Genomic DNA, 20,884 nt, shown 5'->3' with positions numbered 1-20,884 from the left:
CAGCCAGACAAAAGCATTTGCTAAGCAAATTGACCTTGAGGGTGTGAAATATTTCATCATGAAGCGAACGTGGTGTAACAGCAAGTCTTGTTGTTCATTGAACATAGCCCTTTGGGAACATGCAATCCCTTCATTTGTATAAACAAAGAACAAGATTCAGGTTGTTTTGGATTATTTTGTGCACTTTGAAAAAGGTTTGATGAACAAGATTCAAAATGAGCAGATGTTTTAAACACTATAGACATGATGAAAACACAAATTTATATGCTTATATGTTTTTACATTCAACTTATTTAAATGAATATGAGAGTGAAAAGTCATCTGAATCTATTTTTTGTATTTGATACCATATCACATGTAATTTTATCGAATGATTTTTGGTGAATTTGCCAACTAGTAACGCCATTTAGAGAATAGGATTTCACAAACTTAAGATGAAAGCCAATACAAATTATGACTGGTTAATGTAAAATATGCCAGTCTCAACCAATCATCATCTTCTGATTCCAAGAACAATATCTGTCACTACTGTTTCTTTAAGATCAAGGGTTAATGTCGTGATGTATGGACATAGTTAGTATCTACTTTCACAAGCATTGTCAACTGTACTTTAGGATCTGTTGTCACTTTGGGAGTCAACAACAATGTTCCTGTACCCAGAAACTAATCTTGTTTAGCTTTTGAAGTTAGGAGTGATGGTCATGGCAGGGATAAACCTGGCTCAGAAAACATGTGAGATAAAATCTCACATGGGATCAAAAGCATGAGATTTTTTAAAGTCTTATGAGATTTAACTGTTCATGATCGTTCAGAAGAAAAAGATAACGAGACAAATAAAACATTGTCATAATCAATTTCAAGTCAAGTAATCCTGAATTGCAATGAATTAAAAGTCTGTAGATCTACTAGCATCACCATTGGTGTCTGCATTCTGGTTGTCATCAAGGTCAACGACTTAACTCTTTCAACACCAGTCAACCAGCGGCATAAACTGCCATGACACCGAGTTCCTAGCAACTCTGAGGTCATAGATGAAGTTTATTTTTATCAGGAGAAAATATCAACTTATAAATCATTATTGCTACTGCATATCATACACCAGTTGAAAGGACTAATCTTACTGTTTGTAAATCTGAAAGTTATTTTTATCATATGTTTCACGTAATACGACTACAACTTAAATAAGTTAATTTGTAATGAAAATGCAGGCATAGACATTTGTATGTCTAGATGAACCACGGAGGAACAAAAACCTGGAGCGTTTTTTCTGTTTGTAACAAGTCATGACATCCCCTTCACTTTTTCTTTCATATGTTCATTTATACACGATCATAAAATTATTCTAGAAAGATTTCAGAAGTAATATGTATGGTCGTGTATTTCCCGATATCAGTGGCAATTCGCTTGGTAACGTGATACAACAGCGTGAAAAACCTCCGTTTTAAAATCTTTGTCTGATAATGAAGAACATGTGAGGCGATTCGTTTGATGGCGGGTATCATTCGAAAGCTCTGAACATCAACAAAATGACGGTATCCTTGCCTAGAGTATTTTCATAGTTGTAAGAAGCGCGTTTATTGGATAAACATTGGTTTCTAATGACGCTTTTTAGCCTCAGCCTGCAGTAAGGATCGTGATCGGTCAAATTCAGACAAGTGACCTAAGTCAGCCAATCAGATAACAGCAATGGATACTGTTCCCCACCCCAACGAGAAAGAATGACATGACACGATCGCACAATAACGTTTGAAATAGTAAGTTATAATGTTCTTAGACAATTTTTATGATTACTGTTGTTGCTTTTATTCTTCAGTTTATGTGATTTGTTTAATTATATCCTCTACGCATTGTTGATTTGCTCACTGAGAACTCGGATGTGGACCCGTTGCCGAAGCATGTGTGTGAGAATAGTTTTTTTTAAAAATAACATTACGGAAAAAGAAAATAGTTTTCAATTCTAACCTTGTCGATAAATATGGCTATCTTAAATGTAATAAGTGTTGACAGGCATTATGAAGAGTGATAGATTTGATAAATGAATCATATGTTAGTTAGGTTCCGAAAAGTATAAATCATTTTGATGCAACTACTGACTGGTCGTTTTTTCGACCTACAGCTCCTGGGGACTGGCGATGTCTTGGCCAATTTTTCTGCCTACGGTGTTGAATGGGTCAAGTTGTTTCTTCGTTTTCATTCGTAGTCTTTAAGAATTTAAAGATTTTTATATCGAATAAGATGGTTTCGTTAGAAGCTGCCCTTTGTGTGACGTTGCAGAACACAACTTCCAAATGCGAACTCTGTACACCGTCGCACTGTGCATAAACAACACAGTACTGCGGGGTTCAGAGTTTGCCATACTCCTTGCAGCGCAGCTCATTTTGTGCAGCACTGTGTAACGATGTTCGGTGTTCCATACCAGAAGTTATGTTTCGAAGATTAAAATTAGGTAGAAAGCAACGGGAATATCTTTGACAGGACAAAATAACGACAAATCCTTTCTCAGTAAAACAGATTTAAAAACTTCCTATCATACAGGTAAGCAGGATGCGATTTTAAATCGCTGCAGGTAGATTTGAGTGCGATTTTAAAGCAACTGGTGCGAGAAAATCGCGATATCGCGGCCCAAGTCAATCCCTGTCATGGGATCCTTGATGGAAATGTGATGCTGTAAGTAAATGTTTTTAATTGTGCTCAACTGTAGTGTTAGTGGTGATGAAGAAACTTTCAAACATCATTCAATATGGCAGATGCAGTACTGGACCTAACTGAGACTAACTGGGATCATTTTGGATTTTATCTGATGATTTCCCTGGACCCTAGTCTTGCTCCAAGACTGAACTGAATGCTGGATGTATAGTAATTCTATCCTTCGAGGCAAATCTTGATTGGGGGGAGACAGTCTAAGGTACTAAATCTGTTATTTATATTGTTAGAAATTGTCAGAGGTATTACATTTGACCTTAGAGACTTATGCAAGCCTGTCTGAGCCCATGCATTGGACTTGAGTGAGCACTGAGTCCCACTGGTGCTCCATCAGGGTACCAACAGCAATGGGACGAAGCACCCTTCCATTGGTGGGGGATTTGTAGGGGGTCCAGCTGGAAATTTGAAAAATATGATTTGAAAGCAAAATATGATTACCATTTGAGTATGTCACTCTAAAATACCAGGTCAATAAATCTGAATTAAAATACAAAATTTACACAATGTAATTACACAGCCAACTTCTAAACTGGATATCTTGATTTATGTTTTAAATCTATTTTATTACTTTTATTTTAAATGTCATTAATTGTTGTTTAAAACAAATTCAGTGAATGGGAATTTGTGTTTGAATTTATCAGCAAATGCACCATCTCACACCATTATTTACAACTATCACAGCCAGTTTAGTGCTCTTGACACCTTAAATGAAGGGGTTGACAATGAATACATTGATCACAAATACCTTACTTTTACTATTAACAGTAACGTTTCTTCAAAATTAACTAAGACATTTCAACATGATATTTTCACGATGAAATGCACCTTGTTGGGACCTCATTTGGGACTTATCAGATAGTTCGATCTGTCAAAAATATCCCACAGAAGCAGGTTATTTTAAATATATTTGTTAAACTTTCTGACTGATAGATATAATATGTACAGTTCTTCCAGTGACACCTTGATCATTGCCTAAGTTGATGAATGAAAATTGTTTACATTATTTTACTGGGTATGTTTTAACTGAATCACCTGGAAGCATGTGCAGAGCTGGGAAACTTGTGTAGAGCAGAGTAAATGGACACTTTGATCTTTATATATGTAAATCAATGCCTATCAGGACAGAGAGTAAATGGCAAGCATTTTGTGAAAGTGATCCCTGGACTTAAAACTTTGTGGTCAGTCATCCATGGATCTCTATCAGTTCAGTGTCAGTGGTAATCAGTTATTAATGATTCCTAACACTATCGTTGACACTTATGTCAATCAGTGATGAAAGTCACTGTGTCATGGTCTGATTTGTCCAGAGAAGATAAATAGATTCTTGATGTGATCAGTGAAGGACATCTACATCAATTGTAGTAACTAGGTCAGTGGTTGCCATAGCACAGACAAAACAGCATTTCTGTTTATCACCAGATTTTTATAATATCAGGGCAATAACTGTTGTTATATACTAAATACTAACAGCAGTGACAAGAACTCAGTATTAAATGTACAGATGATTTGCCCAAAAATATGAAACATAGTAATTTCTGATGTCAGTCTCTTGTTTCAAATCACAATATCTGCCTGGGACTGGGACATCTGATTTGACAGAACTGATATTTATAGAAAAGCACTTCAGTAGTTACATTCATTTTTGATATACTGGTTTAAAATAGGATGTGAAATGCAGAGTTTTCATATGAATCAAATATAAAATGTATCTACCCTGAAACGAAGACATTTACATCCAATGGTGAAATTTTCCATGACACAGAAAGTGCATCAAATGTGTACAAATGATAAGAAGTGACACAACAAATAATATCAAATTAATTAATACCAAATTCTTGACAGGAATTAGTATGCCCTGCCATGGACTCCTTGTTTTGTAAGTTTAGGTAAAATTGTCACTGTATGTGAAGTATATATCGTCACATCTTCCTCCATTGCAGCTTATTGGTGGTGCAGTATGTGGAATCGGAATATGGGCATGGGCTGAGAAGGACATGTTCCAGAACATTGGGAAGCTGACCAACCTGACTGTGGAGCCAGCGTTGATCTTCATCATCGTGGGCCTCATCATGACCTCCATAAGCTTCTGTGGCTGTATCGGCGCTCTCAGGGAGAATACCTGCCTGCTCTGCACTGTGAGTAGTACACAACTGACAGAGTTTTATTGAATGCTACATTTAAATTGTTCACTGGTCATGAGGGGGAATGGGTTGATGTACCCTTCATTTTTGTTTGTGTTCCCTGAGCGATGAGTGAACAATGTATTTATCTTACCAAACTACTCAATGTTAATTTTGAACTGTTTGAGGCATGGGTATCCCATCTATCACTTCAGCCAACCTATGTTATTCAGACGATTCAAATCTTGCATCTTGCTGTTTTTCCCACAGGTATTTATTGTCTTATTGAAGTCGCTGCAGTGTAATTCCTGGTTTTAATATTCACAGGGACTTATTCGAACATTTTGTCAAAATGTATTTATTGGAATGCGAGGCAAATCTTTTTGTAGCCGTTGCTACATTTTGCAGAACATTTTTTCTGACACAAGAAAAATAGATTTAGAGTTATCTCCCTTCCATCTATTTGCATTCACAAACCATTGGTAATTTCCATTAATCTTGCATGATTCAGTGTTTTTCGAGATAAAGAAGTACTACCACAAAGTACCAAATGAGTTGCCATTGGCAGCAGGGGTACATTGCAATGTACCTGGCTTTTGACAGTAATAGATGCAAATCACGAAACAACAGTTATGTGTGAGGTAAGATGATAAACACTATTCCTCTTGTATCACACCATGTCAGATTTATGTGTAATGAAATTATGCTAGCTTCAGAGGTTTACTCAAACCCCTCATGCATGAGAATAGTTCTTTCAAACTCAGAAACGTAAACAGGGCAAAACTGGATTTGAACTCACAATCATTTGTTTTCTGGTGTGTCCAAGGGTTGCAACCCTGCACAGTGAATTGTCAAGCCTTGGAAGTATAAGCTATCCCTGGTGGAAATTTGAGATACTCTTCAACCTGGAATTGTATACCTTTTCAAAATCTGTCCTGGAAATGAGTTGTTCTGTGTAAAATAATGCTTCAGTTAAATAAGGCAGGTGAAGTTATTAAAGGTCACATATACTCTAATAGGGTACAAACGCAAAATCACTTACTGACATCATTAAAAATACTCATTTCGATCTTTAATTACCTTAAATCGACCTTTTTGTCAACAGTGCACAATTCTCAGCCGCCGCAAACGAAATTTCAACCAATCAGAGCGGCGCGTCTCTGTGACGTAATAGTGGGTATAGAAATGAGGGTCTGTGCAGTATTCATCTACATTTCAGGGGTTAAACTATTTCGTTTACAGGTTTGTACAAATCTGAAAACGCGAAATCTGTGCAGAAAAATGAAAGCTATATGTTCTCACAATCTACTATCATTTAGTTTTGTCTCCTGCTTTGCCTAGTTTTCGAGTTACAACCTTTGTTTTCATAGACAATTCTGTCAAAATTACTTGGCGTCGCTAGGTTGTAATCCGTGTTGGGTGGTATAAACCTACACGTTATTTGTTATCATTCACTTGATCCTCAGTTAATGAATTTATAACAGGTATAATTAGTGGTAACGCCACTTAGATTACCCGACAAAGGCCCCCATTTGGCATTTCTTTTGTCTGGATCGATCAAAGGATTAACCGAGAACACACTGATTGATTAATTAGTTTTATGGAGATTTAAATGGGGGATTTGTCAAAAGGTAGTGTTTATGTATGTACATTTACTAGTCTATACTGAATACACTCTGTCATTTCTGTGTCTATGTAAAGCAAAACCCTTCTTTCAAAGGATTAACCACCAATACGTTGATTTATTGCTTATTATTGGCTAACTAAATAACTTTTTAAAAAGAATGACGCACATTATGCAATTAGTTGCCAGGTGTGCTATCTTGGGTAACCAATGAAACTATACAGCAATGTGAAAAACCTGAAACGATACATCAAGTTTTTGTATATTAGACTCTTAAAAGACACATCACTTGAGAAATCTGCAGATGAATTATATATCACTTGTTTTTGTGGATATTAATGGATATATTCCTCGAAGAAAGTAATAGCCTGACATTGCTCCTCTAACTTTAATTTTAATATGTGCATTTTTGTTTTTATTAAGTTGTCGTAGCTTTCAACAGAATCATTGTTTTCGTCGTTAAGTGTAATGATGCAGACGACATACACTAGGGCGTGCATGCGAATTATGATTCATATAGGAAAACTGTGAAATGTCTACATATTACATTCCTGTTATACATTCGCAGATCGCTTCCTTTTATTAAGTTTCAAAATGCATACAAGTATGACTATAAAGTAATTAGGATTATGAGACCAAGTATAAAAATTTATATTCTACATACTGGTGAGTGAACGTTACAAACCAAGTAAATTTAGCAAGTGAAGAAATTTATTGCGCAGTATTTTCACTTCGACCCCGACCTCGCTTAGCTTATGTTACAGGTTGTGTCATGCAAACTCCTTTTGGTAATGATTCAAATACATATTTATGTAGTTTTGATTTTCTAACGTGATGAGAACAAACTATACATAATCTCATTAATTCAAATGGATTTGACTTCTCGATTTTCAAAAATGGTGGCGCCCTGTCTTGGGATGAATGTCATTTAAGTTTGTTTTCACTGACTTACAAAAGGACAATTACTTTCTACTGGTAGTAAAATATGTATTTTATTGATGGACAATAGGATTTTGCATGACATTGCTTATAACATAGCAATTTCACTCTTGGAAGTGAGGTGGATGTCAATATAACATTACTTGCAATCTAAATGTCACTTCGACCCCCACCTTGCTTTTTTGGAAGAAGTCCTTATGTTAAAAGTTGTGTCATGCATAATCCTTTTGGCCATGATTCAAATGCATATTTAACTACCAGTAAAAAGTAGTTTTGATTTTCTAACTTGATGAGAACAAATCATAATCTCAATAATTCTAACTGACTTTAGCCCGTGACTTCAGGATTTTCAAAAATGGTGGCGCCCTGTCTGAGGATGAATGCTATGTTAGTTTGTTTTCACCGACTTACAAAATTAAAGTTACTTTCTACTGGTAGTATGTATTAAAAATATGTATTAATTAAAATATGTATTTTATTGATTGACATTAGGATTTTACATGACATTGCTTATAACATAACAAATTCACTCTTTGAATTGGTCAATATAAGGGGTCAATATAAGATTACTTACAATGATATTGTCATTTTGACCACAACCTCGTTTCCGAGGAAAAAAAGCGTTATATCCATGCAAAATCCTTTTGGTCAACAATGTGTAGTAAGCAGTCTTAATTTTATAAACTCGATGAAACTTAAACTCTATTTTCTATCCCGGAAGCATGGTAGGGGGCGAACCATCCGATTTAGTATACACCACAGGCTTTCATAAAGCTCACTTCGCACACACTAACAACCAATTTAAGCACAAACTATGGAGTCTGGTGGAAATCTGTGCATAGTGACACCATCACCCGACCCCAAGGAACAATTCGGCATGTCTTTGGTGACGTCGAGAAATCCGCAAAATGATGAGGTTCCTACACATTTTCTATACATTCAACTGGAAACCATTCCTTCTATGACGTCACTGTAGGGCTCTGGCGACAGAGTTACGTAACCTGTCTGCGGTTTTGTTTGCGGGCGAGAGAGAAGCAGACGGCTTTTTAGCAATTTTTAAGCGCTTGGTATTAATTAACCACCTTTTTTTTTAAAAAAATGGGGTTTCGTTTATGACTAACCAAAAGTCTTTCATATGCAGTGATAAAAAGAGTACCAAAAAATTGAGTTTAGTGGTCCTTTAAATTGTTCAGAAAGTAAATTAGGATGAATAACTTTAGCATCCTTCATTCTAAGTCAAATATATTCAGGAGTCTAAACACAAGTACTATACTCATGAGTAGATTTACTTGAAATACAAGAATGTCCTTTGTTTATGCAGTAAGATAACTGAAGGACACAAATCTGTTTTGTTTTTTTCCTTTGAACATGTTTAACATTTGTCATGTTTAACATGCAAACATTACTTGGCTCATAAATCAAAGCAGTCCGTGCCCCCAAATTTACAATCTGGTCGTGCAGCATGCTTTGTCGTCAGCAGTTGATGTTATAACTTACAGTATAACTAACCTACAAGTACAGCAGCATGTGGAGGTACGTCTTGTCCTTGTAGTGCAAGACCATAGAGGATCTGCAGTTAAGAAAAACATGTTCCTTTAGTGTATTTTACTTCCTATTGCCAAGCTTAGTATGAAGACATAAGGTGTTATTTACAATACAAACAAGCACAGATCTGCATGTAATTGATGTTAGCACTTCCTGAGATTGTACGCAGTTGCAGGCAGCCAAGCCTCCCACTCGTGTGCGTTGCCTTGTATGACCTTTTGGCTTACACTTCATGCTTTGCTTTGTAAACCCCCCACTGCTACACCGGACTCAAACATTAAGGGAGAATTGACTGTCCAAAATGGCTCAGACTGGCTTATTGTGTTTGATCAGCAAATCTGCACTGACTCTGTACAGATGAGGGCAATGTTTGCTCCTTGTGTGTTTGTGTTATAGCCAATGTCCAGTGAGACGACTCAGCTATGTGGAGCTTATTTGAGAAGTTGTTTAACGTGTTTAAAGGTCATGCTGATTGATAGCTTCATCCCTGAGAGATGTTAGGTAATTCCCTTTAACACTGGTTATTGTGTTTTCACACAGTTGGATTTGTCTTGATCTGAAAAAAAGCTCTTTGTCTCGTGAAGTTTTCAAGATATTTTGTGGATCAGTATCTTCAGATACTGACAGTGTGTCTTGTGTTTGTATAAGCATATTGTGCAGGTCAGAAAGATCTGTGGGGATGACTGTGTCTTGTGTTAAGAATGAACACATTATGTAAATCAGAATGTACAATGATTATGCCATGAAAAGCTTTTTGCATAGATAGTTTAGTCATTTGTTTAGAATTTACAGTGTTTAAGACAGCATGTACAATTATAATGATTCTGGAATAGATATTTTGTAATGAGTATGTACAGTTACTATGACTGTGACATGTTACAAAATAAACATATTGCTTAGATTTTTTCAATTATTTTGATTAATCCCAAGAATATACATTCTGTACATAAGCAAGCAATTGATTATTATTGAAGAACAGTTATTAAGATTGTGTCCTGTGTATTAATTGTGTTCTATCTTTTTACAGTTTATGGTGTGCTTGGGCTTAATATTTGTGTGTGAAATCACTGTGGGAATCCTTGCCTTCGTCTATAAACCATGGGTAAGTCTGGGTTTTTTGTAAAGAACGACCAAGGAGAAAAAAAAAAATTTACATGATCATAGTTTGTATAGTTAATACACATTTATATCATTGAGTGTTGATGTAGAACATTGTCGTCGAATTCCCTTCAAGGGTGTTTACTGACAGTACTCACATCAAAGGTCTGTCCCACTCAGCCACCAATTTACGCTGGTTGCAAGGTATGTACAGCTTGTTCTCAGACTTCGATGTGAAGCTCCCGGGTGTCGGCCCGATCTGTCGACAAATGAAAATTATGATGTTGTTAATTGTCGACAGTAAAAACCTGGAGTGTCGACATAGTGTGGTCAACAAACCGGGACAATTTGTAAAAGAATTTAGGTTGCAAACTATTATTTTGCGTTATGCAAGAGGAATGATTACCATTTTAGAGTTTCACATGCCACAAAACAAAAAAAATCCCAGAAATTATGTTGTGAAATATGGAGTAGCAGGATTATTGAAACCCTGTTGAAAACATGTATTATTTGGGAATATATAAAGGATCAGGAAAGTGTTGTTATCACTGTCAAAATGGAAATGCTATGGTGCGGGTTACACTGACTGACAACATTAATGGAGGTCAGAATCTTTACCACAATGGATTCAAGTACAGTCAACAGACTCAGAGCTCAGAAAACATACTGGGGATGTACAGATGCCACCTGTCCATCATATTTGGTTGAAGGCCGACCTTCTTGCCGACAGACTTACTGACTTTGTCAATTTGTTACTGCATGGACCACATGTTAGAGTTGCTTCTTGGCTGAACGTTCAAATTACTGAAATGGACTTTATGATCACAATTCGCAAATGTTTATTCTTTTTTCACTCATATAATATATATCTATATCAAAACATACTGTGCAAATATATACCTTCAGAATGAATGCTATGTACCCCATTACTTAGCGGGGGTATAATAAACACATGGTGCACTGTAGATATCACACTGTGTTTTTAATTGCTTTGTTAATTGTGAGCACCCAGGACGTGAAGTCACTTATGTGGAACATCATCGCCCATTCCCCAGACTGTTTCGGCAAGTAATTTGGACAGATTGTTCCTTGTTATTGACAACCTGGGTATAAACCAGCTGCTGTATGTGGGTTAGATCACTGACTTTGTGTGCCGGCAAAAATCTGTGAGTGTGCATTTGTATCACAAATTGGACTCAGCCCTCAGAAGTTCTAGAATCAGTATTCTTCAGAGAAATGTAATTCCAAATATATCCTCACCTATGTTAATCTGACTACTTACTAAATAGTCCGGGTTAGAATATTGGCCTTCAGTAACCCATGATTGTCATAAGAGGTGACTAATGGGATCATGTGGTGAGGCTCACTGATGTGGTTGACACATGGCATCAGTGCACAAATGCACAGATCAATGCTCTTACATTTGATTACTGGATTGTCAGGTCCAGACTCGATTACAGTGTTTACAGACCACTGCCATATTGCAGGAATATTGCTGAGTGAGGTGTAAAACTAAACTCGCACACTCACTCATGAAATGGAATTGTGTATTCATCGTAATGCTTGATTTAAGCTATCTTATTAGTTTTAATTGCGGACCCAATTTGTCCAAAAGAAGTTTTCCAACCTAAGTTGTCCTAATATTATTCTATATTCTCGATATCTGTATGGCACTGTGCAGTCTGATAAAGAAATGGTGCAATTTATCAGTAAGGTGTATGTGACTGAAGCTGGTCCCTTGTGTTACAGGTGAGGGAACAGATAGAGACACAGGTGAAGAACATGATTGTCAACTACCGCGAGGACGTTGACCTCCAGAACCTGGTGGACTGGGTACAGCATGACTGGGTAACTTTGTCAGTCACACTCTAGAGATGATCGCTTCTTGCTTTCTACTTCTAATGGAAACTCATAAGAAGTGATAACAAAGTAACAAAGAGGATGACACCAGAGTGACTGAAATGCACCATACTTGTTCAAGATAAGAAATCAGAATTTTGGTTGTGTGTTGTTTTCACTATAACCACAGTCTAAGTAAACTTCGTCTCAGTGTATTTCGTTACACTGCACCACTGAGTCTAACAAAACCTAGTAGAAGGTCACGTCAGGTAACCTTTGAGCAAGCAATGACAGTCCAATCAAATGCGAGATGGTTAAATAGATGTAACCAATCAGACAACGGCTACTATTTAGGGATCGGAGGGACTTTCAAAATATTCAGGTCACCGACACAGATCTCTCCACAAACAAAAATCAGCATATAACACAGTTATTGACCGGCAGTATATACGCTTCGGGGTTTCTGTTGACATGGTTACCATTAGCTAATATTTCCGCAAGGTAACATCCTTGAATATTGTCAAAAACACTATTTTCAGCGACTGTTTACTCACCGTTGTCATGGCAGTATGTACGCCGTGTGCATCACCCGGAAGTGATCGTACGCTAAATAGCATTCGGAATCATTCGGGTACGAACCTTTTCAAGATAAAAAGTTCTTAAGGGATGTGCGAATGTGCACTTTCACGATATGGTAAGCTGTGTTCTGATTTGTCAGTCTCAAAGGTTACCTGACGCGACCTCCCATAAGGTTTTGTTAGACTCAGTGGTGGAGTGTCACGAAAAGTACTGAGGATAAGTTTACTTAGACTATTACCAAATCCTCAAATGTTGTCGTATGTCTAATGTTTTACAATTATTCATGCATCATTCAGGGCTACATACAGCTTCAAATGCTTCAGTCAACGAAGACTTATATTTCTTGCTCCATTTTGTTTTTTGACAATCACAGTCTCATGCAGAAGTAAGCATGTAGTAAAGTATGGCTGTGACGATTAAGTATAGTCATATGAAGAAATCTGGACACGTATTCTTGAAACGTTTTTAACCCAAAGAATTCTTAACATTGATCGTAGCCAATGTGTTAAGAATGGGCTTTAGAAGTTTGTAGGGCCAAAACCATTTCGTAAATAGCTTGCCTGGTTCTTTAACTACTTCTGGTATAGTCTCTGGGGAAAAAGATTTTCTGTGACGTACACAATATTTCCCTTTCCACTAACAGTATCTCATTTGTGTTTCAGTTGTTCTGCTGTGGCGTTCACACATTCCAGGACTGGGGCAACAACATGTACTTCAACTGCTCTTCCCCTGGGGTGGAGGCTTGTGGGGTGCCTTTCTCATGTTGTAAACCAACTGATGTACGTCAATTGCATTACAACAAGCCCTCAGTAAACATAATGTTTGCTCTTATAACAGATTTCATGATATGGAGAACATTTTGTGGGTTTTTGTTTTACTGACTGGTGGAAGGGATATGATATGATAATTCATATGTTTGAAGCCTTGGAGGGTGGGCATTATGATGTCAGAAATAGCCGTAGCTTTTTCAGTGACATCAGAGACCATCACTTAATCTTGACTTGATTCATAGTGTTGGGGAAGTGGGTTTTCAAGATGCACAAGAGTACAGTGTTGTCCATTATATTGAAGGCGTGTATTCATGGTGAAGTATAGCCATACTCATTCATTTGCTGTCAGTAGTTGTGCTCTCACGACAAAGTTCAGGCTGGTTTTATTGTGGTAGTTTACATACTACAGTAGCTAATGTAACATCATTGACACTGGTGTACATTCAATAAATCAATAAGTCTCTTCCTCTGCCCTAGGTAAAATGACCCATTGCATTATTCATGATATCCTTACTGAAGACATTGTACATTTAATGATTGATTTTTCAGGATATTATACAAAACAGACACTGTGGCTATGGAATGAGGTCAACATCGCATGTAAGCATTGACAGGTTTATTTAGATCCATTGATTTATGTTGGATGTGATCCTAACATAACCTATCATGTCGTCCAGTAAAGATTCCTTTGTCCTTTTTAACAATTTTAAAACAAGTGAAGAAAGTTTTCAAATTCTATTCAGTTGAAAATGACTGGTTTGTCCTGGCTAGAATCAATATTTTTTACTTACCTTACCATAGGTCTATAGCATATTACCTCAAGCTTCGCTTAACAGGAGATCTGAGGGAGATGAATTGCATTCAAACTTGAATGGCTACCTCGCAATCACGACGTCAGGGTACGGAAGTATCTGGATCTCCTCACTGCGCATGCGTGCCGATTCCTCGAAAACTTCACTTTTACTTCAAGCGTCATCTGTGACAGATGGTTGTGGATTGCATAGATTTTTTTCTTGATGGAATAAATTCGTAACTTTTTCGATAATTGCTTGTTTTTTTCCAGCTGGTATGTATTCTTTCTGTCATTGTGTCGATTTTACATGTAATTGTAAAGTTTTACACGTGCGGGCTACCTTGCGTGACACATGTCATCGTGTCTCAAATTTTTTCGTGCATTTACCTCTGTGTGTTTCTCTGATGGTTATTTGTTACGTTAAGGCATGTATTTTCTTTCTTTGATGCCCTCCTCAGTCAGCATTATTCAATTTATTGCTTTGTGCAGCTAAGGTCATTTCACTTGTCCATTGCACACATGTAGCACGATGTGTAGCGAGGTCCATTGTGTGTTAAGGGGGGTTTGTTTTCCACCCTGTTTTATCAGAGTGTTATTTCGTTTGTTACAGCTGTTGTGTATGACACGACATTTTTGTCAGATTTGCAAGAGTCGTAAATCCGGCAAGGATCCCCACGCTGTTTGTCCGGATTGTGCGGCGGTACCCTGTTCCTTAAGTCAGAGGTGCTCGGTTTGTGCGGACCTCTCTCCACAAGACTTCAAGACCTATTTAGCAGTCGTTAAAAAGAGAAGGTCTCAACAACTTAGGAAGATGTCCAGGTCACCAGCACCATCGGTGGGTTCGAATGTCGTCTGGATCGGAGGTGTTTGCTTTTGGTAACGCTAACAATGTGCCTTGGGATAGGAGACGTTCAAAGTTTTCTGGTGGTAGGAGATCGCGATCTAGGAGCCCTGCAGTTGTTCATCTAGTGCTTGCAGACGCTGACGCTCAACGTCTAGATCGCCGGAGCCCCATGGTAGATCGGGCTATCGTAGGCACAGAGATAGACAGTCTAGGTCTACATCAGGATCGCCACGTCCTAGGCAGTCATCCTTCAGGAGGCGTACGCCGGAGCGTAAGTCTGCTGTGTCGTGGATGGCAGATGAAGAACAGTGTTTTTCCCATGACTACGAGGAGGATCCTACACAGCTTGAGGATGATGAGGGATCCTACTTGCCTTTATCTGCTGTTTTTGACTGGACTGCCGATAGGCTCCCGGACTGTCCTTCGCCTACGTCGAGTGTTAACAATGACAAGGCTATTAGGATTGAGCCGAAACTGTTGATCCCGCCTCACCCGATGGTAGCAGATGCTATTTCTTCGCTCAACGAGGACTTCACCAAGTTGTTACTAAATGCAACCATAAGGGTGCCTAAGGTTAAGAAACAGGATTATAAGATTCATGGATTGGATTTTGCTGATTCAGGCACAGGACTGGACGAGGCTATCAAGAGGCTATCCTCGTCTACGTCCTATAAGGTGCAAGATTCGAGGCTGCAAGCTATTGATGCTGAGTTGTGACGCAGTTTGAAGCCGATTTCGGCACTGGCTTCAGCCACTTCAGCGGCAGTAGTAGATCTTACAAAGAATAACAAATCTAGACTGGAACACTTGTCATCGCTCTTTGTGTGGCAGGGTAAAGTCCTGCATGACTTGTTGGGCCATATTAGGACTGCGCTGGCCATGACCACGGTGGTTCGGAGGTCTGGTTTCCTAGATGCTTGTGCATGGCAGGAGGAGTTTAAGAAAAAGCTGATAAGGGCACCTTTCTCCTCCTCAGTGCTCTTTGGGAATGCTATACCGGAGGTATACAAAGAACATGCCGACCTCAGGAATACGGAGGTCTCATTGTCGGCCTTTGAGGCGCTATCTTCTGCCTTTCGTGGCAAATCGGGATCGTAAGAAGGGGGCAGAAGGCGCTACATCCCTAGTAGGGAATCAGTCAGATCAGCCTTTTCCAGGGGTCGAGGCCAGAGATTTGCGTCCTCGGCGCGCCGCAGACCTGCCGACACAAACAGGGATGCTTCTGCCACCAGCCGTGCCAGTATTCTCGACACCAGTAGGCGGGAGACTTGGAATCTTCTGGAGGAACTGGTCTGTCCTCGGGGATTTCTATGTGACAGGAATTCTGAAGAGAGGCTACAAACTTCTATTAGTTCGACCCCTGCCATTAACATCATGCCCAGAGGTACGCCCTTACTCGGAGTCGCAAAGTCTGCTGTTGAGGGACAACATCACAGTGTTGCTGGGAATGTGCGCCATCGAGGAAGTACCAGCCCCACACCTCTCACCAGGGTTCTACTCGCCGATCTTCCTTGTTCCCAAGAAAGACTCAGACAAGTTCAGGATGATTCACAACATGGCGGCTTTCAACAAGCGTTATCTCATGGAACCGCCACACTTCAAGATGATCTCCCTGGAACAGCTATGACTCAAGTTGGCTCCGGGTGCATGGACATTGAAGATGCTTACCTACATGTCCCGATCCACAGATCCGGCACACAGAAAGTTTCTCAGGTTTGTGTTCGGGGGTCACCATTACCAGTGGCGAGTCCTGCCGTTTGGCATATCTACGGCCCCGTGGTTATGCACCAGGATCACGACTCCCATCACTCGCTATCTGCACCTATGGCAGATAGAGTTCAATCCATACATCGACGACTGTCTCCTCAATCAAGGCGAACCTCAGTTCTGGACTTTGCCATTCGTCTGCTGGAGCAGCTGGGGTGGCTGCTAAACAGGGAGAAGTCGCAGTTGCAACCTGCCCAGGAGCTAGTATTCATCGGGGGCCTCTTCCAGACACAGCTCGATCGGGTTCGGATTCTGCTTGATCGCTGGGAGAAGATTTCCCGTTTTGTGCTGAGGGCGTTGTCAGAGCCTTTAGGCCTAAGAGAGTGGCAGGCGCTCCTAGGTCTCATCACGTCTGTGCAGGATCTAACGCGCAGGGGACGGCTAATGCAGCATCCACTACAACGCTTCATCCTTCCTGACATACAAGCAGACAACGTTCAGACACTTCTACTACTTCCGGTCCATCTCCACAAGTACTTGCAGTAGTGGACGATCCAGTCGAATGTCTGCGAAGGAGTTTGTTTGAGCGAATTCGTGCAGGATCACGAACTGTTCGTGGACACGTCGCTCCAAGGTTGGGGAGCTCACTTAGGCGACCAGACCACCTCGGGGCTGTGGTCTGACGTGGAGGCAGGTTGGCACATCAACAACCTGGAATTAGAGGTGGTAATTCAGGCCATAGATCATTGGGTACCACTTCTGCGTCACTCCAATGTGCTGGTCATATCAGACAACTCGACTGTGGTATGGCTGATCCGGAAGCAGGGTACGACAAGATCCAGGTCCCTGCTAGATCAGATGTTTCTACTGACCAGCATGTTGGACACAAACAACATCGAGATAAGAGCCCGACACATTCCAGGTTGCAGGAATGTGCTAGCCGATGCACTTTCTCGTCCAGGAATGCTATCTCCAACCGAGTGGATGCTCCACCCGCAGATGTTCCATCTCATATGCAGAGAGCATGGACATCCACTAATAGATCTCTTCGCCACAAAGTTCAACACACAACTCCCGGTTTATGTGTCTCCAGTACCAGACCCAGCAGCGTGGGCGACCGACGATCTATCCCTGTCATGGGAGGGGTTAAACGCATATGCCTTCCCACCCCGTGTGTTGATGCCAGCGGTAGTGGCGAAGCTCAAATTGACAGCGAAGATACGTCTGCTTTTGGTTGCGCCCTGTGGGCCAACCAGGACATGGTTTCCGGAGTTATGCCATCTCGCAAGAGGAAGCCCATTCCAGCTTCCAGAGTGGGACCGACTGTTGTGTCATCCTCACAGTCGGCTGCTGCATCCGGACCCAGCGCGGTTTCATCTGTGCGCTTGGTCCATTTGCAAAGGACATTGAAAGCCAAGGGTTATTCATCGCAGGTGGCAAAGATTATTGCCAAGGCTCATAGACCTTCCCCCAGATCACTTTATGATGATAAGTGGTCTACCTTTGAGAGTTTTTGCACCCAGAAGTCGCAGGGTCCTCTTACAGCATCGTCCCAGTTTATAGCTGAGTTTTTACGATATTTGCGCTGCTCGAAGAAACTCAGAGGAAGCACGATTAGCACCTATTTGTCAGCATTAAACACAGTACTGGCTATGAGAGGTGACAGAAGGGTTTCTAAGATCCCAGAATTGGTGGCGATGTTGAAAGCGTTCAAGCAGGAGGACCAGAAAGTCAAGTTTTGCCCTCCAACATTTGAGAGGTCGGCCGCATGAACCCTTGGAGTCAACATCCTTTGAACTGCTTACTAAGAAAACAGTTTTCTTACTGGCTTTAGCTACGGCAGCTAGGGTCGGTGAGATACACACCCTGGACGTGACTAGAGTCCGCTTCGAACAGACTGGACAGGTGTAGCACACCTAGGACTTTTATGGGATTTCCTGGCTAAAAACCAGCTGCCAGGCCAGCCGTACAGTTTGTTTTCTATCCCGCCTATTTCATCTATAGTCGGGCCGGAGGATAGAGCAGAACTCTCACTGTGTCCAGTCCGGGCGTTGAAGCTGTACATTAAAAAATCTGCACTACGTCAAGGTACTAGGAAGAGATTGTTCCTACCAATCTCGACGATGGCTAAAGGGGAAGTCAATAGAAACACCATAGCACTCTGGTTGAGGCAGACTATTCTGGCGGCGTATGTCTCCCTCACCTGACAGCTAATAACCCTCATGAGATCCGGGCATTAGCGTCAACCATGGCCCTGCACAGGAACAGTTCAGTTCCCGATATCATGGCCGGTTGTTTCTGGAAGTCGTCGACTGTCTGCGCTAGTCATTACCTGCGTGACTTAGCAGTAGCGGACATGGAGGGACTGCAATCATTCGGACCATTAGTAGTTGCTCAGCAACTTACTCGTCCGATTGCCCTTTAAGGTATGTTGCTTCTTACCTTGGTCTATAGGGGTCTTGTACTTACATGAGATAAGATACTGTAACCCTCCGGTGGTTAGCACATGACCCGCTACTGTTCCAGTTCCTGTTTGATGATGAGGTGATGGTAGATGCGTCCCACAAGAGAATCAGTAGTGGTCCGTCTACCCCGAGGCATATGTGGGAATTATTACACACTGGCGGTCCTCGGGAATCCGTCACCACCGTCCAGGCTGTTGTATCCATATGCTATAGACCTATGGTAAGGTAAGTAAAAAATTTATTAAAATCTAAATATTTTAGATATTTAAATACTTACCTTACCATAGGGCGGTAACTCCCTCCCAACGCTGGATGCTCCTCCCCACTTCAGATTCTTCGGACCGGGAAGTAAAAGTGAAGTTTTCAAGGAATCAGCGTGCATGCGCAGTGAGGAGATCCAGATACTTTCGTATCCTGACGTCGTGATTGCGAGTGATTGCGAGGTAGCCATTCAAGTTTGAATGCAATTCATCTCCGTCAGATCTCCTGTTAAGCGAAGCTTGAGGTAATATGCTATAGACCTCTGATAAGGTAAGTATTTAAATATCTAAAATATTTAGATTTTAATAATATTGATATACTTATAACAGTAATGGTTGCACTGTTGGACGTACAGTTCTTGAACATTGTTGAAGGGCATTTTAAAGTTGGATGAATATGAAAACATGACATGTATTTATGGATACCAATTGTTTTTATTCTTTATGCAATCTTTCATATCTTTTTCCTGCTCCTTCATTAGATGAATGCTGAGTCAGTGTTTTGAACAAGAAGATGTAATGATGTTGTACTTACAGTTGTCCAGTAGTGCATACAGATTCTCTGTAATGTCAGTCAAACCAGACTTGTAACCAAATGCACATGATCACATAAAATGATATATTGATTCAACTCACTCTTATCGTTAACACTTTTGTTGTCTGTGCAGGATATTGACCGTAGCACCAAGATCTACACCACAGGTTGTCTCCCTTCAGGGGAGAAGTGGCTCGAGGCAAACCTCATCCCAGTAGCAGCAGTTGCTGTTAGCATAGCCCTCCTTCAGGTAACTGGACACAGTCACTCCCAAATAGTACTTCTCAGTGTAGCCCTCCTTCAGGTAACTGGACACAGCCACAGTCACTCCCAATTAGTACTTCTCAGTGTAGCCCTCCTTTAGGTAACTGGACACAGCCACAGTCACTCCCAATTAGTACTTCTCAGTGTAGCCCTCCTTTAGGTAACTAGACATGTAGACACTCACACAGTCACACACTTTCACATGCACACATTGTCAAACACAGGCAGAGACAGAGTCTGTCACTGTCAGCCTAATTCTGATTCAAGTAACCAGATAAATTATACAAACAACATACAAACATATTGGCAAAAGTGAACATCATCAAATATATGTCATCAAAAGTTTAAAATACTAGTCAATAACATACTTTTCATTTACTTAATCCATTTTTTGTTTCAGATATTTGCAATTTGCTTTGCTCAAAACTTACGCAACGACATCCAAGCCCAGAGGGCGAAGTGGGGATGACATGAGGCGGGGGGACATGAGCTACTACCCAGACACAGAGCCCAAAACTCACGCGATTCACGCCATCACCGTGGCAACCAAACGCTACTCGCTTAGTGAGTTCAGATAAATTTTCTGCAGTGCTACTGTTATAGGTTCTTCTTATCCAGATTAGCTGTAAGAGAAGATTTTATATATTACATTTTACTTTTTTTTTTTTAATATTTTTAATCAATTCTTGATCAAAAGCATTTTTAATCATGATGCTGATTTTGTGTGTTTTGCTCTATTCTTAATCATTCTGACATCCTCTGTTTTATGCTGTTGGTTTTTGAGACATCAAACTAAAAA

The 20,884-nt window shown here is 40.1% G+C and overlaps 1 protein-coding gene across 1 annotated transcript in view; it reads left to right on the top strand.

Annotated features, from left to right (window-relative positions):
* The window catches only part of LOC137283693 (tetraspanin-5-like), a 32,360-nt gene extending 11,476 nt beyond the window's left edge, over window positions 1-20,884 (top strand). The window contains exons 2-8 of the mRNA XM_067815347.1: window positions 4,644-4,838; window positions 9,959-10,033; window positions 11,779-11,877; window positions 13,110-13,226; window positions 13,767-13,817; window positions 19,955-20,071; window positions 20,486-20,884. Coding sequence (XP_067671448.1) covers window positions 4,644-4,838; window positions 9,959-10,033; window positions 11,779-11,877; window positions 13,110-13,226; window positions 13,767-13,817; window positions 19,955-20,071; window positions 20,486-20,554 — 723 coding nt within the window. The 3' untranslated portion in view covers window positions 20,555-20,884. The remainder of the gene's footprint in view (window positions 1-4,643; window positions 4,839-9,958; window positions 10,034-11,778; window positions 11,878-13,109; window positions 13,227-13,766; window positions 13,818-19,954; window positions 20,072-20,485) is intronic.

This window comes from Haliotis asinina, chromosome 5 (genome assembly GCF_037392515.1).
Source record: "Haliotis asinina isolate JCU_RB_2024 chromosome 5, JCU_Hal_asi_v2, whole genome shotgun sequence".
Taxonomy (NCBI): Eukaryota; Metazoa; Mollusca; class Gastropoda; order Lepetellida; family Haliotidae; genus Haliotis; species Haliotis asinina.
Note: the sequence above shows the minus strand (reverse complement) of the source record. Positions and strands in the feature narration are given on the sequence as shown.